Below are 26,015 nucleotides of genomic sequence, written 5' to 3'. Positions count from 1 at the left end.
CAATGTAAGATTTGGAAACCCTTTTAAGTAAAAAAAACCGTGTCAGGGTTTCCAGAACAAATTAAAAAAAAGGGTGCGTGTACTTATTTACGCGCGCCAAAGTAGTATAACTTCTTAAGTTATACTTCTTTGGCATTATTAAAAATAGTTTTTGATTGCACGCAAATAATTAATTTTAATTAAATTATCAAAGACTGGAAAAGGAGTCATTATAGTTACTAAAGTTCAGTTTACATTTGAAAATTTAAATAAATAAATATTTATTATTATTCTCTTACATTAAGTGTAACATAAATTCTATTATTATTCGAATGTTGTTTTTAAATTATGTCCAATGCCGTTGCATCTTCCGTGGGCAACTTCATTCTGTTAATTTTGTGGCGGTGCGCGGTGCGCGCGCATCGTAAAATTTCACTCTCATCAAATTTTTATAAGGCGCCTAAAGAAGTTTAACTTCAATAAAAAAAAATATTTTAAATTACAATTTTGATTTTTTTTAAACTGTTTACAACAACTTCCCCAAATTTTTTTAACAAAAAGCTGTGTGTGGGGGTATATAATATGTTGTTGTAATATTATTGTCAATGCTAATAATTATTTCGACATTTTGCTTATATTTTCTTTTATAAGAATCATTTAGAGTATAAGATGACCTATTGTACGAGCCAAGGCTGTACATTTTGCTCACTCAGACTTTCTTAGCTTAGCTTTATAAGCATGGCGAGTTTCTAAATCGTCGGAGTTACGCCCCGAGAGTATAGACAGACGTAGGCACTCTATTCGACTGTTAAATTGCATTCATTCGTTACATAGCAATTAACATGTCATTATTTCGTTTATAATCTGTTGTTGTCACGAGTAGTTGATATAAAGTAAAAAAATCCTCTATTATGTAAGCACCCCGATGAGCCAGGATCGAACTATTAATAGCTTTATATAAATATTGAATTCAAGATATTACAGTAGAAAAGCATAATTATCAATTACACAGACGTAGACATTTCAAAACCCATAACTGTTATCTGAGTCATGCATTTTACTCATTAGGTGATTTGACTGGAAAATGTATGCTAATTTACAAGTAGAATTTTATAATTCACTAGACATTTATTTTTTATAATATTTTCTCAGAGTTCAGTAGTTTTTCAGTATATTTATTGCACTTGTAGTGGTGTAATTATTGTCTTTATAGAAATTTCGTAATTGTATTTGTAATATTGTCTACGCATCATTATTTCGTAATTCCACTTGCACGTGGATCAATCAGTCGCCCTATAACCGCCATGTAAGTCAGAGGACAATAAAGCTAGTGAATTCTATTATGGTTTTCATTTAGTGTACCTCAAACACTAAACTGGTGACCCCGACGTGATTCGCGGGCGGCCTGACGTGATTCAATGGGAACAAAAAGGAAAATCTAAATAGGGCGGAGCGACTCACAAAAAAATGTAAAAATTTGTCGTGCAAGTATACGAAGAAAGCGCACAACAACGGCGAAATCGCAGCCATGGCCGGAGCATCATCAGCAGCACCACAGATGCCTGCTGTAGCAGACACAATTACGGGGCTCATGCAGCAAATAAACAAGCTCAGGCTGGAAGTTGCGGCACTCCGCAGCGAGGAACAAGATCAAGGACGTCCCAGGAGTTGCGGCCATCAAAGCTACAGGAGCAGGTCCGCGTCGCACAAAAGAAGGACTCCAGGGGATCCAGAGTGGCTCTGCAGGTTTCATTTCCGGTGGAGGAAGAACGCGAGGAGGTGCGAGGAACCTTGTGCCTGGCGTAAAGACAGACAGCGGCGCGGGAAACTAGAACCAGTATATCCGCAGGCGGTGGACGGATGTACTGAGGGACAGGTATCTAGTAATCACCGTTTGTTAGTTAGGGATAGTTTATCTAAGTTTACTTTCCTGATAGACACAGGAGCTAATATTTCTGTAATCCCGAAATGGTGTGTTAAACAACGCACACTAATTCATTGCGATTTTAAATTATACGCGGCTAATGACAGCGAGATAAAAACATACGGCATATGTTATTTAACAATAACTTTTGGTCTTAGGAGGGATTTAAAATGGCCGTTCATAGTGTGCGATGTTAAGCAACCAATAATTGGGGCAGATTTTTTAAGAAATTTTAGATTATCTGTAGATTTATATAATAATAGATTAGTTGACCTAGTTACTAATTTGTACGTTTGTGGAACAAAGAGTGTAAACTCGATAGGAGCGGTGAACTCTATTAGTAGTAGCCAGCCGTACGCGGAATTACTTGAGCAATTCAAGGAAATCACGCGTCCACCTATTTTTAAGGAAGTGCCAGAGCATTCTGTCTATCACCATATTGAGACAGCAGGCCCGCCAGTGTATACGCGCGCAAGGAAGCTGCCACCTCACAGGTATGATTTAGTTAAAAAAGAATTTCAGCTGATGCAGGAGTTAGGGATATGCAGACCATCGAGTAGTCCGTGGGCCAGCCCACTACATGTAGTGCCTAAAAAGAACGGTGACATTCGACCTTGCGGGGACTATAGAATGCTTAATGCAATAACAAAACCGGACCGTTACCCGATACCTAGAGTTCAGGACTTTACCTATGGTTTACATAACAAAAAAGTTTTTTTCAAAAATTGATATTTGTCGAGCGTATCATGTTATAAAAATTAGGCCGGAAGATATTGAAAAGACCGCGATTATTACCCCATTCGGACTTTTTGAGTTCCCAAGGATGACGTTTGGACTGCGTAACGCGGCACAAACATTCCAAAGGTTTATAAATAGTACGATATTAGCAGGCATAGAACATTTGAATAGTTTAGATGATAAGAATATAACCGGAGAATCATATGTATTCGGGTACCTTGATGACGTCATCATTGGATCAGATAACGAGCTAATACACCAAAAGCATTTGCGACTATTGTTCGAGCGTTTCAGTAAATACAGTATGTCAATTAACTTAGGAAAATGCGTTTTTGGTCAAACAAAAATAGATTTTTTAGGATACGAGGTCTCAGAAAAAGGTATTAGTCCGTTACACGACAAAGTTCAGGCTATTGAAATGTACCCGAAGCCAGAAACTATTGTTGACCTTCGCAGGTTTCTCGGCATGTTAAACTTCTATAGAAATCACATACCAAACGCCGCGAAAGTACAGGGAACGTTAGATAGGTATTTACACGGAGCAAAAAAGAACGATAAGCGTAAGATACAGTGGACAGACGAGGCTAGTAGGGCATTTGAATTGTGTGAGGAGAATTTAAAGAACGCCGCTACTTTATCGCATCCGATTGCAAACGCAGAATTAGCTTTAATGACCGACGCATCCGATTTCAGTATCGGCTCGGTGTTACAACAAAAGGAAAACAACACTTGGAGACCCCTAGGATACTTTTCAAAAAGGCTTACGGAATCCCAAAAGAAGTACTGCACATATGACAAGGAACTTTTGGCGATTTACTCAGGCATCGTTTATTTTAGGGACTTAATAGAAGGTAGGAATTTTACGGTGTATACAGACCATAAACCGTTAACATTCGCATTTAGTAAGTTAAACTCAAATAAAGAATTACCTAGAAGGGCGCGACAGCTGTTATTTATTAGCGAATTTACAAATAACATCCAACATGTAATAGGTAGTGAGAACGCAGTTGCGGACGCATTGTCGAGGATAGAAGAGATAACATGTCCGAACCCGATACAATACGTAGACATCGCCCATGCGCAGGCCGATGACGCTGAGTTAGCAAATTTATTGAGTACAAGTACCGCTAGTAGCATACAATTGAAACAAATGAACTTAAATAATTCCGATGACTTGATTTATTGCGAAACGTCTACTAAAAATATTCGTCCATACATTCCGAAAGAGTTTAGAAAGTCTATATTTGATTATTTCCATGGGTTAGCGCATCCAGGGATAAAGGGATCGCGAACACTTATTTGTAAAAAAGCATTTTGGCCAAATATGAACAAGGATATAGGGATTTGGGCAAAGACATGTATTCAATGTCAAAAAAGTAAAATAGTGCGACACACGGTGTCTAAGTTAGGTACTTTCGAGGAAGGCGACCGTTTTGCACATTTGCATATCGATTTAATAGGACCACTACCCGTGACGGAACATGGCTATCGGTACTGCGTGACGATGATAGATCGGCGTACACGATGGCCTGAGATTTGTCCAGTTACTGATATGACAGCTGAGACTGTTGCAAAAGCAGTTTATGATAACTGGATCTGTAGGTATGGTTGCCCAATTTTCCTGACGTCAGACCAAGGCCGGCAGTTTGAGAGCGATTTATTCGTAGATTTAATGAAAATATTAGGCATTCGTAAAACACGTACTAGCCCTTATCATCCGCAGGCAAATGGTAAAATAGAAAGATGGCATAGGTCTTTAAAAGCGGCATTGATGGCGAGGTTAAATAATAACGCAGCTTGGTTCGCAGAATTACCTACGGTGATGCTAGGACTGCGAGCAGCGTGTCAGGCGGACAGCGGTTACATAAGCGCAGCGGAATTCACTCTAGGTCATTGTTTACGTTTACCTGGTGAATTTTGTAGCGATAGTATTACCAAAATAGAGAATCCACAAGCGTACATAATTAGATTGAGAGATATTTTAAATAGTATTAAACCTAAATCTAGAGATTTTAGTAATAAAAATATGTTTGTACATGCTGATTTAGGTTCCTGTTCACATGTTTTCTTAAGAATAGACGCAGTACGGAAACCTTTAGTACCACCTTATTGCGGACCCTACAAGGTATTGGAAAGGAATAAAAAGAATTTTAAGATTGCGATAAATGATAAAATTTCTTACGTTTCAATAGACCGTGTAAAGCCAGCGTATATACTAGATGAGTTTAATTACAATCAGGTTAGCGGAAACTTAGATCAGCATAAGCAGGTTAATGAACCTTTAAAAACGCGTAGTGGTAGAAGTATTAAGCAACCCGTTAGGTTTATGTTTTGATTTGTAAGCAACATACTTAGTATTGCAAATTCCGCGATTGTTCAGCTAATTGCAAAACTAATTTGTATTTAGATTTAAAAGAAAAATATAGAATTCATTTATACTACGTATATAGTTATAACATTTACACTTTGTCATAGTTTTATTTAGAAGTTTCAGTAGTATTTTTTTTTTTTGCGTTTATATGTATCTACTAATTTTTTTTTTAAGAAGGGGGTGTATGTAGTGGTGTAATTATTGTCTTTATAGAAATTTCGTAATTGTATTTGTAATATTGTCTACGCATCATTATTTCGTAATTCCACTTGCACGTGGATCAATCAGTCGCCCTATAACCGCCATGTAAGTCAGAGGACAATAAAGCTAGTGAATTCTATTATGGTTTTCATTTAGTGTACCTCAAACACTAAACACTTAACGAAATGATAATAGTAATAGCCTACTACATAATTTTAATTCACATTTACATTTAAACACATTTCTTTAATTTTCTTGTAACATAAATACTGTTAATTATGATGTGGCGTTCTTTAATACATAAATGAATTATTATGAAAATACATAATTTATTTTTGTAATAGATTATATAGATATATAAAATACTCACATAAAACATTCTCGATGTAAACGCATCATTACCGCTTTTGAGGTCTGTCGGCACATTCACGGCGATTGTGACGGCGGCCACAGAAAACACTGAAAAATATTAGCGAATTTTAACACTCAATATTTAGTTCATTTTAATTTTGGATAACACAGGTCAACTGGTAAATTAAAGTTAAAAGCTATGTTAGAAATTAAATATTAAAAAGGAGCGTTAATTAGACGTACATTTGAAGCAAGATTTTTATGGTTTAGTTAAAATAGTGTGACAGATATTTTTTTGTTTTTATTATTATTGCTTAATATATTATAAATAAACTAGAAGTACACAAAACATAAAAAAAACAATTTCTAATCTTGGGGCCTGAAGGGCTAAACTACAGTACTTCCTAAAAAACTATAGAGTTGAAAAAAAAATGGTTTAAAAAAAAGGTTTTATAATTGTCGCTTCAATGGCTATTAATTCAGGGTATTGAACTTGACATTGTTCTTCCAGGAGTCATATTATAACTGATCTTCGGAGTCTGGGAAACCTACCTAATTCCTTCAAGTGTAAGAAATATAATAAAAGGAAATATAGTGGATAAAGTGCAAGAAGTGCATAAACACTTAATCTAAAATAAAAATGTGTGCTAGTGTACACACTTAAGAAGTGAAACTTCTTTATCACCTTATTTTTCGAAAAATGATCTACTATAGGTATGCAACTTTAGAGAAATTTAAGTTAAATAAAGTTTAACAAAAGGCTTTATTATCATAGACATGAATACAAATAATAAAATTATTTCATTTTACCGTATTACTACTAAGATTATAACAGAATTTCATTAATTGTAATATAAATATATATATATGGCTTTTAATGTCTTCGAATCAACCATGGTCGGGACAAGAAAAAGATAACGCGTAACGGAAAACTGTGACGCTTAACCGAAAAATGTGCCGGTAATTTTTTTTTCACAAAAGCTTCACTTCAATACAAAAAGAAATAAACTTAAAACTATTCGGTGTTAATTGAACCAAAAATACTAAATATATGTTATTAGTATTTAAATAGAAAAAATTACTTACAAAAAAATAAAGCGAGCTTCATAATGCCAGTCGATCCGTCCTCTTTCCGGCCACACTCTAACCTGTTGTACAAAGGTTTACTCTCTTTAAATATATGTCAATGCTTGATAATAATTCATAGGGTGCGTCCACATCTGGCGAATATGCCGCGATTGTGCAGCTCGCGAGCAGTTTGCGAGCTGCGCGCGTGTAGTCACTGCAATGGTAGCCGCGTTAAATTTCTTTTTATAGACAGATCATTTATAGCCACTGTGTGAGCCCAGTTTTTATAGAGCTCTTGCTTAAGACGGGAAGCCTCTCTGCAAGAATTACCGAACCATGGCCGAGATTTACCACGAATGGGAACCACAGAGTATGGGTAATGGGATATAGAGTTCCATTGCTTGTAGCACCACATCCGCGACAGACTCAGCGCTGGCGTCAAGACCCTTGAAGCAGACTTGTGACCATGGGTATGCTGCAAAGAAATAACGCATGTCATCCCAATTGGGCGATTTGTAATGCCAGACACGACGGCATTCCGAAAACTGCGGGCGGGTTCGACGTCTAATTGCCATAACGGTAGGCACCAAGCAGTGGTCGGAGGACCCCAGTGGGGCATCCACAGTAATCTCATAGAAGCCTGGATGAGAAGTCAGCATAAGATCTAATAGCGAAGGCTGATGGTCAGCTCGGTCTGGTATTCGCGTAGGCGAAATTATGGAAGCCTCTTACCGAATAGTCGGTCGTACGAGAATTCAACCACTCAGAATTGCATTGAAATCACCCAGTATAACGACTTCAGCAGGCGAAAGAGACAGAAGGGAATCGAGTTATGCTCAAAACAATAGCCTGGATAGTGCAAATGTTCCACAGACGAGGGAAGTATCTTGGTCTCCGTTAGAATCAATATGGTGGTGAAAATGGACCATGTTCATCAAAAATGATAACTGTGTTTAATCATGTACAATAGAATTGAATCTTCATATTTTGGTGCTGAAGAATATTATTAGAAGTTATAAAATTAAAAAAAAATAATAGAACTTGTTGAGACCAAGTTCTATTATTTTTTTATCTATATCTATATTTTTATATAGCATAAAATAACAAAAATTTCATGCTTATTGTTTGACCGGTATAATTGGGTATAATGCAAATAATAGGCGTGAATCTCTGATAGCAGCAACATAATAAGTACTCTGTAACAGCGAACCTGATTTTAATATTAAGATTTTACTCCACACGATTTCAAGGTTGCGAAGTTCAACCTTGTAATTTCCATGTATTCCATCTTTGGCTATATCTTTAGTACGTGGGTAACACTGAAAATGCTTAGAACTGGCCAGTTGGAAACATTGCTAATGAAAACTTTTTTGAATTTCAATTTTAGAACTCTTTGGTAACCTAATGTATATTGCATTCAATTGTCATTTGTTTTTGTGAAGTGTGGCGGAAAATATAAAACTCTTGTTACGCGTGAAAATGAACCCAACTCGAGAACATTTTCGGTCAATGATTTATTATGACTTTCGTTGCGGGCTAACTGAGCAACAAAGCTATGATTGAGCGCACAAGCTCAGGAACTTCAATTGCTCCTTCAAGCAATTCAGGACATTCTCTGCAAGAATTTCCTCGAAATATTTTCAATGTTGCAATGGGTGTTATGTAAAATTGAAAAATGAGAGATTAGTTACTCGTCAAGCGAAGCAAGTACACACTGAGTGAAAAGTGTAAAAAATCTTTGTGCTCAGAATGTTATAATGAGAAACATGCTTGATTTTGTTATTTTTTCTTATGTATAAATATTCTAAGTATCGATTAGTGGGAATATGTTACATTACACAGTTTATTTTATAAAACTTTTATTTGAATAAAACATTGCTTTTAGTACTTACTTGAGTTTTATTTATTGCATGTTCTTATTAGGATTATTTGTTTTTTTTTAATTGAAAACTTTAGGTTTATTGCCATACATCCAGGTTCATAACAAAGATGTGCCTTAATCTGTATGGAGAAATGAGTCACCTGTGACTCATGAACTTATCCCAAAACGTTCCTGTGACTCATATATGACTTATATATATATGACTACCCTGTAGTTGTTAAGATGGTTAAGGGTAAATCAGGAAGAGGACCTTGCAAAACTGTCAGTCGAAGTCGAAAGAATCTTATTGTAATTTAATATTGAACGAAAGTCAACGGCTTTAGATATATAACCACTGTGATGATGTCATGAAACCTATTCTAAGCATCTTAAGTAACCATTGATTAAATAATGTGTTAGGAAGTATCAGCTGCATTATTTAATACATAGGAACACACAGGCTGACTTCTCACTGACAGTAGGTATTTATAATACTTTATAATTACCGTGAGTAATGGTTATAAAATGAATGTAAACGGAATATGTTATGTAATATAGAAATGTTATGTTCTTAGCTACTTAAATATAGCTTTTTTTGATAAATTTGGCAGGTGATAACTTCAAGGTAAAGGTCCTAATGGCAGCTAACAAAAAGATGTTCAATGTATCTTACCATGTGTCACAGACGGCTGTCAGACTTGGGAATTATCTCAGAAACATATTTTAAAGTTGAGAATACCAAAGGGAATGGAAAGAAGCTTGGCGAGTGTAACACTGAGACATCGCAAAAGAGTAGAACAGATAAGATTATGACCAAAGTAGAGGACATTATAATGAAAATAAGGCAATTGAAAAGGCGCGGGACCGGACACATGACGAGAGATAATAATATAATAGTAATAATATTTTTTTTATAATTTAAAATTATTACCTCATTCGGTAATCCGGAAGGAAGGAATTCCATCCTTCTCTGTTGTTAGCTCTGTCTAGCCAACAATATCATCTAGTGCGGATTTAAGCTCAATATATTTTTGATCAGAAGATAATGGATCTTACGTTGAGGGTGCAAATGTAGATAGTATTTTTCGTTTGTATAGTTGTTCTTGGGGGGGTTTTGGTCGAACTCTCCCGCCGTGACCGGCCTTACTGGGAGGTTAGGAGTTGGAAGAGGGTCCGATTTTGATTGCTATGCTGTGTTGTGATCCGGAGTCTTCGGTTGGAGTTGAGTCGATTCTGTCTGGGAAAGAATTAGTTTAGGCTTTTGTATAATAGTATAAGATAGTTCTTCATGTCCCCTTTGTTTTTCTTAGGTGGTTGTTTACTAGTCTATTGAACAATTTGGTTGTCAGAGTGGAGCGTTTCCGGGGACTCTGATAGGTTTCTGTTGCTTGACTGTTTCTCTGGGGGTTTTTTGTTGCTCAGTATAATAATTTTATCATATTTTATAAAGGCTGTGTTTCCTGCCTCTTTTTCTTGCTGTAGATCTTTACGCTTAATTAAGACTTCGATTGGGTAGTTTTCTTTTAAGTAATAGGAAGTATTTTGAAGGTTATGTTTGTTTTCTTTGTATTTTTAATTTGAAACCTAAAATTGAATTATATTACTATCGGTCGTACTTTTTCACCCTTTTTCGCCAACCTTCTAACATCTTCTATATGACGAGAGATAGTAGGTTGAAATGGACAAAAATGATTACAGAATAGCAACCACTAGATAGAAAAAGGAAAAAAAAAGGGTGCGTGTACTTATGTACGCGCGTAAGAAGTTATACTTCTTTGGCATTATTAAAAATAGTTTTTGATTGCATGCAAATAATTAATTACAATTAAATAATCAAAGACTGGAAAAGGAGTCATTAAAGTCAATAAAGTTCAGTTTACATTTGAAAAATTAATTAAATAAATATTTATTATTATTCTCTTACATTAAACAAATAAAACACTATTTATCTTTAAAACATTTTTATTTCATTATACTATTTATTTTTAAGTGACTCTAATGTCTTCATCAGAATTTCGGTTTGTAATTTTAAATTAATCATTACTTGGTTGTGCATCTACGAGGCTTCTCCAAAACTACTTGCTTTCTGCAACAAATAAGAGAATATTAATTTAAGCTCTGTCCATGCAAAACTTAAAATTTTTTATAATTCATATTATAAATTTTTTAACACATTTATATTAATATAATTATATAAATGTGTTAATAATATAATTTGTAGCACATGCTACAGACCTGGATAGCAACTTTCTTCTATTCTATTTAGAGATAGAGATAATTTAAATATAATACCGGTGTCTTCCTTGTAGGTTTCTTTGGAGTTGTTTGGGGATTCTTGTTGTTCAGTTCGACATGATTTTCTTTAACCTTTCTTTAATCCTACAAAATAATGAAATTGTTAAGTTATGTTGTCACTGTTGTGCACACCTTTGTTTGGCTTTTTTAGTATTCAAGTTATGTCAAAACTGATTTATTACCTTGTCATTGTTGGCTTTATTTGCTTTTGGGATATCAATTGTTTCCAAAATGATTTTATTTGTAATAACCTGAAATATATAAATAACATCTATTAATTTAAGTATCATGGTGAGTGGTTCGCACTCAGGTATTAAGGTGTATTATACCCACTGTCCATTATAAGTGGGAATGGGCTCACTTCTGGCAGGACAGAGTTTCGGTACTACAAGTGCAACATGGATGTTTTGAGGTATTACAATATCTCTAACTACCCTGTAGGGGAATAAAGTAATGTTGTAAGCATATGCCTATGCTTGAAAGGTTGAACCTTGAACATCACCATACATCATATTTATAATTAACATTCCTACCTCGACACCATCACAATCAAATTCATTGAAATCTACTTCAAACCATTGTGTCTCGAGAAGGTGATGGTGGCTTTGTTCCACCTCCAGTTTTTGATGTTTCACGGCGATAAGATGACAACTCTTTTTTTGTATTCAATTTAGTGCACTTCCACTGATTCATCAATTGTTTTTTGTCTCTTGTCCTTATATTTGCTAGATTAAATCTGATGTTTTGATTAAATAATGTGGTCATTTTTTTGAGATGCAGGTACTTATTAAAATGTTTACTTCTCTGTTATATCGCTCCAAGCCTTCATTTTCTCCTTATTAGTATTCGTGCTTAAATCTTTGTTCTCAATTATTGATATATAGGGTCGTAGAATATTTCTAAAAAGTTGCTGTAACAAACGCAATAAACAAAAGCAATGAATAATGGTTCATGTTTCAGTTTTAATCAACAATAATACTCGATAATACATACGGATAGTTAACCTCAATTGTATTGAAGCACTCAGGAAGGTTAGCACAGTTTTTTCACAAATATTTATATTTAAAATTAATAATTATATACCTATATAATTATTAATTTTAAACAATAATTAAAACTCCTATATTTGTTTAAAAGGTAAATGTCATTGTCAGATGTCAATTGTCATGGTCATTCAAAATTCTTGTTAAGCTGCTAAGCTAGAATATGCGTGAAGTTAGCTTCACGCATATTCTATTTCTTTTTACTTGTAGTTTGTCTTATTCCCATCTCGCTCGCGCACGCTATATCACACTGCCAATTTTGTGTCATAGGTGCGCGCGCAATCGTAAAATTTCACTCTCATCAATTTTTCATAACGCGCCTAAAGAAGTACAACTTCAAAAAGGGAGATAGAGAAAGAGATGGACAGACGATGTAAAGAGAATATGAGGCACAACTTGGACAAGACGAGCTAACATTAGAAAATAATGGAAGCAGCTGGAAGAGGTGTATGTGTCACAAGACACGCTGAATACATCAGCTATTAAGTTAGGTTATGTAACTTAAACGAGTGTTTATATATATTATACTCGGTGTCAGTAATAAAGGCTTAATAAAAATAAAACTCCGAGGAGACTTTAAGCTTGAAGATGTTATTATAATTAGGAAATCGTTAAGTCTGACATGTAGCCTAGACAAGTTGGCTACAAGTTTTTTTAACTATGTACCTATAAAGACGTTTAAAATAGTTTTACTGTTGGTTTTTTAATAAAAACCAACAGTAAAACTATTTTAAAGGAGTTTTAAGGGTAAAAAACGGTTTATCTCGATATCCGGCAAAACTACAAGTCCTATCGAAGAAAGTTAAATGGCAAAGTTGGAGGTAATAAAAAGATCTAAAACTTTTGTATTCACACATTTTTCACATAACCTCAAAATTTATGTGAAAAATTCAAAAAACCAAGTTTTTGGTTTTTAATTTTTATCTTTTACAAAAATATTTTTTTTTAACGAAATTTGGTGAAAACTTACCTTTCTATGTCCCAAATACGCTGTAATTTATTTGATAAAAAATATTTATTTGTTCACCTTATTTTGAATTAATATCGAAAAAACACCCTAATTTTCAATCGAAAATTCTGACGTCAAAATTTCAGCTTTTTTCAAAAAGTTGGTGTGCTTTCAGTTCGTTGAAATCTCTACTTTCCTATGGTAAAAAAAAAATATATATATATTACCCTACTAAATCTTCTCAGTAAACGCAAAAAATCATATGCAGTAACGCCCAGACCTGTCATCCCCTTCCTTACTTCTCTATGAATCTTCTTTAAATTATATATATGTATGTCTATGTAATGGTAACAAATGAGTTATATCACCTGAAAAAAGGTGTTAGCATAATTTAACTAACTCTAGACTTATGACCAATTATTGTTCTGTACGGCTGTGAAGCTTGGAGAATAAAAGACCTGCCGGCGCTTGGAATCATTTGAGATGTGGTGTTGTAGTCCCATGCTTTGTACAGGCTGGGTCCAGAAGGTCTCTAACGAGAAACTTCTTAATTAAGTTGGAACATGTTTTGTGTTGCGTCATGACCGCTACCACCTTCTTCAATTAATAATAATGGGTAAAATCCAGGATCAACGGCGTGTTGGTAGGAGGAAAAACTCATGGTTTTTTGGGAGTGGACGGGTATTGCAACTGCGAAAGAGTTGCTGCATCTAGCATAGGACAAAACACGCTTCACGGAACCGACGGCCTACCTCCAGTAATGGAAGCAAAAGAAGACTTAAACATTCTTGTAACACTGATACTTTAGACATATTAATACTTAATTTAAACCATACACGAATAATATTCAATGAATGCTGGGTGTTTTATAACAGTTATATAAAGAGAGATGGCCTGATTATAATTTAGAGTTTTTTGTAATACAAGTATAATCTAAGTTAAGTTTAAACCTCGCAAGCGCAATTTTAAGCTACGGCATAGAGCGCGGCGACCGAATCAAGAAATTCCGTAACGAAAAAAAAACTTACACACGATGACGTAATATAGGTGAGCGTGAGTGCGGCCGGTGCACCCGGTACGCGTTAGAGTGAGACAGACTATACAGGCATTTTAGTCTGAGTCTGATAGAGTGGTAGATTGAAATAATATCAAAGAAAAAACTTGAATTAATATCAAAGAAAAACAAATACTGCACAAATAAATAATTATAACTGCATAAGTTGATAAAAAATGCTATGCAATAGCTTTACCGCGGCAGTCCCCAAGTGCCACATTAGAACACAGAGTGTTATTTTATTTTTGCTATCAAACATCATACATTCAAGGAGGATAATCAGATACCTATGAAGATTTGTTACAGAAAGGATATACACGTGTAAAAATGACATGAGAACTTAAAAATGCGCAAACAGATCCTCACAATAGCAGCACACTTACGAGAGGACTCTTTGTATCGAAGAAATCGCCTTTTACCTCAAAATCAAACACGTTTTTGACATACGGGAATCATACACGTTTCTTGTTTAAAACAACAATTTCAAATAACACTTTATTAAATACATGTCAGCTTCCTCTTAGGAAAGTTATTTTAATTAGCTTTAACACCTTTTACAAGTCAAGTTCAATATTATTCAGCTTTAACACCGTTAAAAATGGGTACATCGTTTATCCTTATTTCAAAGTAAAATGGTCTATTAGCAAAGAATGTAACCGGCGGTTGGAAGTCAGGAAGGGCTCCGTAAGTATTGATAACTGAAACAAAACATTGGAATTATAATAAAGTATAATATAAAATTATCGAAAAATTATTGAAAGAAATTTGTGTAATATAATAAGTCAAGGCCAGTAACATCCAATAAAAACATATTTACTGTCATAAAAAATAACTGTCATATTTTGTTGTGTTACATGGAGCAAACGAGCAGTTGAGCAACTGATACAGCTCATAGACCGTTGCCAGTAGGCTTGCAAGTGCGTTGCCGGTCCTTTAGGTTACATAAGAAAAATGTAACCCAGGCTCCAATCTATTGAAAGTATAGTCCCACCAGTTGATTCAATATATACTGAGACAGTTATTGTGGTATTGGATCACGATATTTACTGACCGTCGGACCCCTGCCATACAGGCTCTACTTTAACTAATCAGTCACAGTCCTTTGTCGCACTTGTTTTGTTTCTTACAATCCTTTGTTCTCAGTGAGCATACTCACTAACCGAGTTAGAATTATATTTAATTTTCAGAATGAGTGACTTACCGTTGGCTGCTGCAGCTTCTGCGCCATCCTCATTGACTTCAATGAAAGCCTTCTGTATGGCGTCAGTTATAAATAAGTCATCCCATTCCAGTAGCATTTTACTTAAACGGGCTTGTCCGGGTTCAAATAGTTTCGTAACGTTCATCTGAAAAAATATTCAATTCTAAATTGGATTATTCTAATTGCCCATAAAAATGTAAGCAGAATAAGATTATTTAATGGAGTGGTAATTTAAAACAAAGGTTTTGTGTGTAATGTTCCTTATATCGAAAGGCACAAGGGAAAGAAGGAGAAAAGCACCCAAAAAGAAGATGGATAGAATATATAGAAGCTTTTGTAGGAAGCGAATGAAGAATGGAAGCAATGGACAGAGATATTTAGAAAAAGCTGGAGGACGCCTTTACCCGTGAAGGGGTTCCGATCAATGGCACAAAAGCAAGTTAGGATATTAGGATAACAAGAAAAAGAAAATTTATATAACAAATCTAAACTGTACTGTCAAGATAATAAACGGGCATTGATATTATTATGTTCGCCAACATAAATGAAGATTTAAAATCGGAAGTTAGGTCTAAGTATTATCTAAAAACGTTATAGAAAACACAATGTTTAAAAAACTTTAGAAAATAATAAGTTACCTTAAATAAAACAGTTTTCAGGTCTGTTGTAGTTTCAATTTTGAACTTAGGAATTGTGACATGGACTTGTCTATCGTACATGTTATAAATGGCTCTGTCGATTGTTGATGGGTCTCGTAATTTTTCCTCTAGCTGGGTTATTCCATCGATTTCATTGGGGAGCACCAGTATCATGGATGCTTCACGACCTTCATAGAACATTTGGAGGACCTGTAAAATATGTTTATTACCTGTTATGTACACAAACACATGTTCGTACATGTGAATAAAACAAAAATAAAGTGTGTGCGTGTTACGTTTACGCGCGATTGAAGTAAAACTTCTTTGGCGTTGACGGCATATATCACTGAAATGATAAAAGATCAAATAAGAAATATCATATTATAATTTAATTATATTTATTATTCATGTGCTTAACAAAGATTATTCAAATACGAAAAAACTGGCCGTATCTATAACAAAAGAAAAGCAAGCTAGTATGGGAACCTTCCCTCTATAGTGGAATTTTAATTTGGTCACATGTTACTAGTACGGATTTTCATTTTAAATATAAATATATTAATAATAACACCAATTACAAGAATCAGTATCAAATAAAACGAGTGAATGCTATCCTAGATAAACACTACTAAGAAACGGACTTAAATCAGTTCAAATGATGCACCACTAGATGGCGCTGACGGACCTATAAAAGGCGCCATCGTTGTTATTTTTAAATAGCGGAAACTACACAGACTATAGAAATCGTTACCTCCGTCAAAAAAAAATCCGACATACCCCCTAGTCGCGCTTAAAGAATGTTTACTTCAATAAATAAAATAAAAAAAGCCTGTATTCGGGTACATAATACATTATGTTTAACAGTAGGAAAACTTGACCTCCTACGGAGTGAAGGTCTCCTGCAAATTCTTCCATTATTTTCCAATCCTTCCCCGCTATCCTTATTATTGCACTTGGTTATTTAAACCAAGAGGTTTTACGATATCTGCAAACTACAAGAGTTATACAACTCTATACTTTAAACCTTACCTTAGCATCTAGTTCTGGAACCTCCGCGTAACCGAAATAAGATTTTTGGTACATCATCGGAACTGTTACTAATCTCTCTTTAGTAATATGGAACACCTGGTCGTATGTATTGCCATGGTTGAACGGCTTCTGCCAGAGACCCTATAGAACATTAAATAAATAATGAAAAACAATTTAATAAATTACATATGTATTTATATGTACCTAGGTTTTATGAAGCAGCTTGGAACTAATAATTTTAAATAGAACATTATATGCTGACAGTTTTGTCTTGTTGCCAATTTAAATGTTGAATTTATAACTTAAATTCTATCTTCTAAATATATAAAAATGAATCCCTATTTCCCTTAGTCACGGCATCATGCGTGAACGGCTGGACCGATTTAGAAAATTATCTTTTATGTTGTGTTTGTTATTGTAAGGAAAAGGTTCTTATGAAAGAAAAATTAAGAAAATTGCGATTAAGCAATTTTTTTTTCAGTGCATAGCGCTTTTACAATTCAAACTTTTTTGATGTAACCTTATGGCGTTTGACATAACATTGACAGAATGCGTACTGCATATATCGTCAAAAGGATTTAAGAAAAATTAATATCGTTTAAAACAAATGCTTCGATTGGAGTTATTATATTGATACTAGCTGACGGGGCAAACGTTTTGTTTTTTTCGTTTTGCCATGTATATCATTTATAATAAAAAATATGGGTTGATCGTAGAGGGGTGAAAATTATAGGTTGTATGTATTTTTTAATGCTGTATCATAAAAAAATAGAAATTAAAATTTTTGTCTAAAAACTAAAAAAAATTTTTTAGGGGTGGACTACCCCTAACATTTAGGGGGATGAAAAATAGATGTTGTCCGATTCTCAGACATACCCAATATGCACACAAAATTTCATCAAAATCTGTCAAGCCGTTTCGGAGGACTATGGCAACGAAAACTGTGACACGAGAATTTTATATATTAGAAAATACTTCTGTTCCCGTGGCGGAATACCAACAAAACTAAAAAACTAAAATATACGCGCCAGAAAAACAAACAAAGAATGTTCTTTTATCATATACACTTGGTTTCCTAAATATTTTTTTTAGATAATTATACCAATTCGACATCAATATTCATAGTTAAGGACAACGTGTGTCGGGTCCGCTATTTATTTTATAAATATTTTATTTTCTTAGCTTAGAATTTACTTGTGACAAAATATTTTATAAATAACACAGGAAAATTATTATTTAACTTTTTATTATTATTATATTAATGTGAAATAAAATAACACTTGGGGATCAATTAATGAACAGGCGCTAATTAAAGATTTAAGTTGGCGCCTCAGAGCTGATGCTTTCCTCGCTCAACGAATAAGTATCGCAACACAGCAAGAAATGCTGCCAGCGTTAAAGGCACACTGCCACATGGTCCAAACTTTTAAAAATTTGTTCTGATTTTCTTTTTATGATTACTATGTCGATTAAGAAAATTCTAAATACTGTATATTTCATTATGTTTAGGTTTTGATAAACGTAATACATAATTAAATGTGAAAAGAATTAAAGGTAATATAGTCATGTGTGAACGCGTACAAGAAACGCCTCAGTTTTATAGGAATAATGAAAGCGTACTATTTCATAAGATCCAAGGGTTCAGCCACAGTTGAGATTTAGTGCTAATCTCGAATGTCAAATACATATTGGATTTGTCATAAAGAAGTCATCGAAGTGTCGAAGCGTACAGACGGCGGGAAACGACTGTGTATGGTCTAATAAAACTGTGATGAAAAATTACTCGATGAACATTTTCAGTTCACTCCATGGAGACCTTTCACCGAGTCGTTTTAGAAATCTTGCTGTGTTAATTTATTTCCTATTGTTGTTAAATTCGCGGGTGCTTGGCGGACCCTTGCGACTTCTTCAATACAAAGAGTCCTGTCGTGAGTTGTCTGCTGAGATATCGCGGGCTACTCGATTGTGAGGAAGTTGCATGGATCTGGTTAGCGCTGTCTTTATAAGTACTCGTGTCATTTTCACTCGTGTATATCGTTTTTACATCATATATTCATAATTAGTATCTGATTGGACAATCAGATACTTATTTGTAACTGTACAAAAAAATTTAAAAGCAATTGCGTATTTTAAATGTTATTTTACCTTAAAGTAGATAGCGTTGACAAGAACAGCATGAGTATCGGCATCCAAGGAAAACGGGTCAACGAGATTTTTAATTCTTTTATTCGTTTGTTCTTCAACCTGTAATTAATGTTTGTGTTAACCCAATTGCAACATGTCCATTTTTGTATGAAATTCACAAAGAGATAACGATTTAAATTGCATTGTAAACTTGTATGGATTAATAGATTTTAGGCTGCCTGCCTAATGCTATCTGCATTTACCCAAACCTCTGCCAAAAATTTATAAAAATCTGACTATATGTCCTGGCAGAAAAATCAATTATCTAACCACTACAGCTGCCAAATCTGTATAGAAAATCTACGAGAAATAGAGAGAGAGAGAGACACTTTTAGAATTGCTAAACAAAAATTAATGAAAAACCCGTATTAAAAGATGTTTTTACGAAACACAAATTTTTATTAAACCAGACTATATACCCTGGCAGAAAAATCAACTGCCTACCCACTGCTGCGAAGGCTGTATAGGAAATCTAAGAAAGGTCATAAAATACCGTTTTCGCCTCAAACATATGAAGCTTTATTTTTGTCTTAATTTTTTTACTGAAATGGATTAGACTAAAATTTCTAGGCCTGTAGGTACATTGTAATTATTTTACAATTATTTAAATTTATGTCTAAATAATGATAGTTTAGAATTTTGAAATTATTGTTGTTAAATGTATTTATTACCCAAGCGTTGATTTCGTTAGCGGTTTTCTGTGCTTGAGTAAAGTCTACATTTTTGAATTCGGAATCAAACACGTCACGGATGGTCGTTGCAAAGTTTTCATATACTTCAGATTTGGACGTGACGTATATTGTACTTGCTGTTTTAAGTTCCACTCCATTTATGGTTTTTAAGTTTCTTTTGGCCTCTGAAAACGCAGCTATTATCTGAAAAATTTATAAAAAAACGTTAACTCTTGAGATGAAAGATGCATTAAATAAAAATAAAAATAAAATAAAATATGTTTATTATGGAACATATGATACATGTAACACTTATTCCACGTCATTAAATTTCAATTTGTAGGCATCCCTACTCATCGGCAAAGAAAACAGAGGGTGTAGGCCGAGAGAAAAAGCCGGCGAAAAAACTCTCGGTACTCTTTAAAAATAGCAAATCATCAAACAACACTTATTTTAAAACAAATATCGCAAATTAATTAGAAGTAGCCTGTCTAGCACTAGTCCCAGGCCCTTTTATCAACTAGATAATCGTTAACTTTATAGTAAGCCTTTTTACACAGCTTTTCTTTAATACATTTCTTAAATTTATTAAAAGCCAGAGATAAAATAGCCTCTGGGATTTTATTAAAGAAGACTATCCCTTTTCCCAAAAAATAATTACTAACTTTAGATATTCTAGTACGGGGAAATTGCAGCCTGCGTTTGTTCCGAGTATTAACATTGTGCGTATGTTCTATTCTAGTAAACTTATCACTATTTTTGTATACATACATAATATTTTCATAAATATATTGCTAGGGAAAGGTAAGTATATTAATTTCCTTGAATTTATCTCTAAGAGATTCCCTACATTTTAAATTATATATTGCACGAATAGCCCTCTTTGGCAGTGTGAAAATAGTTTCGACATCAGCAGCATGACCCCATAATAATAAGCCATAAGTAATTAAGCTATGAAAGTAACTAAAATAAACAAGTAGCTGTATCGACATCGACCGCGACCGCGTAGGCTGCAGAACTAAGTCTCTTCGCCAATCCGTTAATATGTGGGGACCACTGAAGTTTTGAATCCATGGTGATTCCAAGAAATACAGTTGTATCATCCAGATTCAATTCCTCATCGTTTATAATTGGTCTAGTATCCATCACCCTTGCATTTTTTACAGAAAATTTAATGCATTTTGTCTTGCATTAAGAAGAAGGTTATACTAAACCAATGGACAATCGAAGATAGAGCATTGTTCACATCGTCAAAATTTCTAAAAATAGTTTGATTTTCAAAATCAAGGACATAACATCAGCAAACAAAACTATCCAATGTTTTTTCTCTACCATAAAAGTTACATCATTTATATAAACAAGAAAGAGGAAAGGGCCAAGAATTGAGCCCTGTGGTACTCCCACATCTACTGCCGACCCTAATGACCTCTTACCATTCACTTCAACCTTCTGAGTTCTACCGTGTAAATAGAAATATTATACCTTTTGATGTTGTGAACTTCGGTACATTTGCTATGCTTGTTTAGTTAATGATATAAGGAGGCATAGGCCGTGAAATATCTTTTTGGGTTCCAGATCTCTCTGGACCTAAATTTTTTATTTTAAAATTTAAAAGTTAAATGACTCTAATGATTCACGACTAATGGCTGTAAGTACAGCTGCATTGAATTTGTCTTACAATAAAATTAATAGCTTTAAAATGAAAGGTCATTAACTAACTTTAGTATAATATCAGCATTGTTAAGAGATTGAGTATTTTAAATAAAAAAATACTAGTAATAACTAAAAATAGAAGTGTATTTTTTTTTTAATAAAATTTATGTTCACTTAGTCATATATTTTAGAATTGATTGTTACTTATACTGTAGAAAATGCAGTATATATGTGATTTACTTCACGTTTATACTTTAAAAGTGAACTCAATATAACATATTTAACTTATATAAATAAAAAAATAAAAACTTTAGAGGTGTTAAGGGACACCCGGATGGAACGAAATTCCTTTCAATTAATTTATTTGATAATTGGTATCATAACAGTATGATAGATTTTCTCGACACCAATCTTACGACGAAAAAAAAAAGCCAACATCACGAGGTGTTCCCAGGCGGTCACCCATCCAAGTACTGACCTCGCCCGACGTTGCTTAACTTCGGTGATCGGACGAGAACCGGTGTATTCAACGTAGTATGGACGTTGGCAATAGCTAAATCGAAAATGTAAAATATAACAACTATAGCAAAAAGTGTCGTTACAACTTTTGGTCTTAATTTATTCCGTCTAGCCCCCTTTCACAACGCTCGATAACTTCGTTCCAACAAGACTAATTTAGTTAAGTGATTCCAAAAATAATTTTCATTTCTTATCCCTACAAAAAAAAGCCAACATCACGAGGTGTTCTCAGGCGGTCACCCATCCAAGTACTGACCTCGCCCGATGTTGCTTAACTTCGGCGATCGGACGAGAACCGGTGTATTACAATAGCAAATAGCAAAAAAGTGTCGTGACAACTTTTCGTAAGAATTTTTTCCGTCTAGCCCCCTTTCACAACGCGCGATAAGGAACTTCGTTCCAAAATATAATTAAAACAAACTTGAATCCCTCGAATAGCCTTCACTTACCGCATTATCGTTGGGCATGCCAATGGCCTTCAAAAGTTGGTGGTGCGATTCACCCTCAGAGGCCAAGGCGAGCTGGGCCAATGGGGTCAGTACAGAGTATCCTGACAGCACTACACTCTGTTGTGGATTATACTTCACTATTTCCTATAAAGAACGTATTTAGTATTTTAATAAACTGCAAAGCAATCGTTATTTCATTATTTACATTTCTCGACGCTTCGAGTGCTTATAGTTATGGTCAGTCGTTCAAGAAGTTTTTTTTTTAATAGTAGGCAAACGGGCAGGAAGCCCACCTGATGTTGAGTGATGCCGCCGCCCAAGGACACTCACTTTTACAGAAGCAAGTGCGTTACCGGCCTTTCAAAAATTGATACGCTCTTTTCTTGAAGGACCCTAAGTCGAATTGGTTTGGAAATACTGCAGTGGGCAGCTGGTTTGGCTGTCTAGCTTTAAATATAAACAACAGACAATATTTATTTTTAATAAAAATTTTTAATAAAAACAAGGCTACATTAAAATATTTATATTCGATTTGTATTATTACTTCAATTATGAACTATAAACACTGAAAGACGAGCTCGGTTGAGCCTGTTATTTTCAAAGGGGATATTATTGTCTGTATTATTTTTCTTTTGTGTCTAGTCTAGAATAGACAGGTAAAATCTTAGGGGAACACATAACTCCCTCTATATACGCCTATGCACTAGTTGACTACTACATATAATTAAATTTTAAGATTGCACGACATGTCTTCTTTTTGCGGTACGTCTGCGGTCTACGCCTTTCCATTATCATATAATTCATAACAAGCTTTTAATGCCTTGCTACACGTAATACTAATTGTTTCGCTGTAAATCAAATCATGGACATCTCGGTCAATTTTTGAAATAAATAAATAATAGTTTAAAAAAACTAGAACACACGCTTTTAAAGCACATCAAACTAAAAAGTAAAAAATAATTCCTAATTTAGGCTGAAAATGGTAATGAACAAAAAATACTGGTATTATAAGCGTGGGGCGCTCTGTGCCATATTTCTCGTCTATCGAGCAACCCATGCATGCATGTGGGCATGTGTGGATGCGCCATTAAGTAAAAAATAACCGTGTCAGGGTGTCCATAACAAATTATAAAAAGGGTGCATGTACTTGTGTACGCGCACCTTTTTTATACTTCTTTGGCATTAATAAAAATAGTTTTTGATTGTATGCAAATAATTAAATACAATTAAGTAATGTCAAAATTATGTCCAATGCCGTAGCATCTTCCGTGGGCAACTTCATTCTGTTAATTTTATGTCACGGTGCGCGCGCATCGTAAAATTTCACTCTCATAAATTTTTCATAACGCGCCTAATGAAGTATAACTTCAATCATTTTTTTTTTTATTTTAAATTACAATTTTGATTTTTTTTAACTGTTTACAACAACTTCTCCCAATTTTTTTTAACAAAAAGCTGTGTGTGGTGGTATATAATATGTTGTTGTAATATTATTGTCAATGCTAATAATTATTTCGACATTTTGCTTATATTCTCTTTTATAAGAATCATTTAGAGTAAAAGATGACCTATTGTACGAGCCAAGGCTGTACATTTTGCTCACTCAGGCTTTCTTAGCTTAGCTTTATAAGCATGGCGAGTTTCTAAATCGTCGGAGTTACGCCCCGAGAGTATAGACAGACGTAGGCACTCTCTTCGACTGTTACATTGCATTCATTCATTACATAGCAATTACAATTCATTATTTCGCTTATAATCTATTGTTGTCACGAGTAGTTGATATAAAGTGAAAAAATCCTCTATTATTTAAAGCACCCCGATGAGCCAGGATCGAACTATTAATAGCTTTATATAAATATTGAATTCAAGATATTATAGTAGAAAAGCATAATTATCAATTACACAGACGTAGAAATTTCAAAACCCATAACTGTTATCTGAGTTATGCATTTTACTCATTAGGTGATTTGACTGGAAAATGTATGCTAATTTACAAGTAGAATTTTATAATTCACTAGACATTTATTTTTTATAATATTTTCTCAAAGTTCAGTAGTTTTTAAGTATATTCATTCCACTTAACGGAATGATTATAGTAATAGCCTACTAATTTTAATTCACATTTACATTTAAACACATTTCCTTCATTTTCTTGTAACACAATACATGTATATACATAACAAACCTAAGTTCAACGAATTACTTGATATTACGAATATTTTCTTGTTCCTCTCCGATTTGTTATATCGAGGTTGAACTGTATATACTGTTGATATGGCGTACTTTAATAAATAAATGAATTATTATGAAAATACATAATTTCTTTTTGTAATAGGTTATATAGATATATAAAATACTCACATAAAACATTCTCGATGTAAACGCATCATTACCGCTTTTCAGGTCTGTCGGCAAATCCACGGCGATCGTGACGGCGGCCACAGAAAACACTGAATAATATTAGCGAATTTTAACACTCAATATTTAGTTCATTTCAATTTTGGATAACACAGGTCAACTGGTAAATTAAAGTTAAAAGCTATGTTAGAGGAGCGTTAATTAGACGTACATTTGAAGCATTATTATGGTTTAGTTAAAATATTGTAACAGATTTTTTTTTTGTTTTTATTATTATTGCTTAATATATTATAAATAAACTAGAAGTACAGAAAACATCAAAAAACACTATGGGGTCTAACGTTGGGGCCTTAAGGACTAAACTACAGTACTTCCTAACGAACTAAAGAGTTAATTTTTTTTTAAAAAAACCCGGTTTAAAAAAAAGGTTTTATAATTGTCGCCTCAATGGCTATTAATTCAGGGTATTGAACATAATATAACACTTGACATTGTGCTTCCGGGACTCATATAACTGATATTCGGAGTTTGGGAAACCTACCTACTTCCTTCAAGTGTAAGAAATATAAAAAAAAACTATAAAAAAAGAAATATAGTGGATAAAGTGCAAGAAGTGCATAAACAAATCTAATCAAATTAAAGAAACTTTATCTAAAACAAAAATGTGTGCGTGTACTAGTGTACACACGTAAGAAGTGAAACTTCTTTATCACCTTATTTTTCGAAAAATGATCTACTATATGGAACTTTACAGAAATTGGTTAAATAATGTTAAATTAGATAAAGTTTAACAAAAGGCTTTATTATCATAGACATGAATACAAATAATAAAATTATTTCATTTTATCTTATTACTAATAAGATTATTACAGAATTTCATTATTTGTAATATAATTATTAGTATCATTGTTATCGTTATTATATATGGCTTTGAATCTCTTCGAATCAACCATGGTAGGGACACGAAAAAGATAACGCGTAACGGAAAACTGTGACGCGTAATTTTTTTTTTCAACGCCGAGAAAGAGGTTTTATTTCAATACAAATAGAAATAAACTTAAAACTATTCGGTGTTAATTTAACCAAAAATACTAAATAAATGTTTTTTAAATAGAAAAAATAACTTACAATAAAATAAAGCGAGCTTCATAATGCCAGTCGACCCGTCCTCTTGCCGGCTACACTCTAACCTGTTTTACAAAGGTTTACTCTCTTTAAATATATCTCAATGCGTGATAGTAATTCATAGGGTGCGTCCACAACTGGCGATTATGCCGCGAATGTGCAGCTCGCGAGCAGTTTGCGAGCTGCGCGCGTGCAGTCACGGCAATGGTAGCCGCGTTAAATTTATTTTTATAGACAGATCCTTTATAGCCACTGTGTGAGCCCAGTTTTTATAGAGCTCTTGCTTAAGACGGGAAGCCTCTTTGCAAGAATTACCGAACCATGGCCGAGATTTACCACGAATGGGAACCACAG

The 26,015-nt window shown here is 34.0% G+C and overlaps 1 protein-coding gene and 1 non-coding gene across 3 annotated transcripts in view; both read right to left on the bottom strand.

Annotated features, from left to right (window-relative positions):
• The window catches only part of LOC125055701 (alaserpin-like), a 33,487-nt gene extending 7,681 nt beyond the window's left edge, over positions 1 to 25,806 (bottom strand). Inside the window, exons 1-9 of one of the 2 annotated variants that reach the window (XM_047658185.1) lie at positions 25,665 to 25,806; positions 24,540 to 24,628; positions 22,179 to 22,322; positions 19,558 to 19,761; positions 18,848 to 18,946; positions 16,703 to 16,843; positions 15,674 to 15,883; positions 15,036 to 15,180; positions 14,316 to 14,532 (exon numbers count right to left, since the gene is read on the bottom strand). In XM_047658185.1, coding sequence (XP_047514141.1) covers positions 14,408 to 14,532; positions 15,036 to 15,180; positions 15,674 to 15,883; positions 16,703 to 16,843; positions 18,848 to 18,946; positions 19,558 to 19,761; positions 22,179 to 22,322; positions 24,540 to 24,628; positions 25,665 to 25,686 — 1,179 coding nt within the window. In that variant the 5' untranslated portion in view covers positions 25,687 to 25,806 and the 3' untranslated portion in view covers positions 14,316 to 14,407. Of the gene's footprint in view, positions 1 to 5,583; positions 5,673 to 14,315; positions 14,533 to 15,035; positions 15,181 to 15,673; positions 15,884 to 16,702; positions 16,844 to 18,847; positions 18,947 to 19,557; positions 19,762 to 22,178; positions 22,323 to 24,539; positions 24,629 to 25,664 lie in introns of those variants that run through there. The other variant, XM_047658186.1, reaches the window with a different exon arrangement.
• Positions 21,640 to 21,758, bottom strand: LOC125056340. Its single transcript, XR_007118043.1, has one exon. It is a non-coding gene; the product is annotated as a 5S ribosomal RNA (ribosomal RNA).
• Positions 25,807 to 26,015: the final 209 nt, after the last annotated feature.

The sequence above is a fragment of the Pieris napi genome, chromosome 14 (assembly GCF_905475465.1).
Source record: "Pieris napi chromosome 14, ilPieNapi1.2, whole genome shotgun sequence".
Lineage (NCBI taxonomy): Eukaryota > Metazoa > Arthropoda > Insecta > Lepidoptera > Pieridae > Pieris > Pieris napi.
This window is presented reverse-complemented; position numbering and strand designations above follow the sequence as displayed.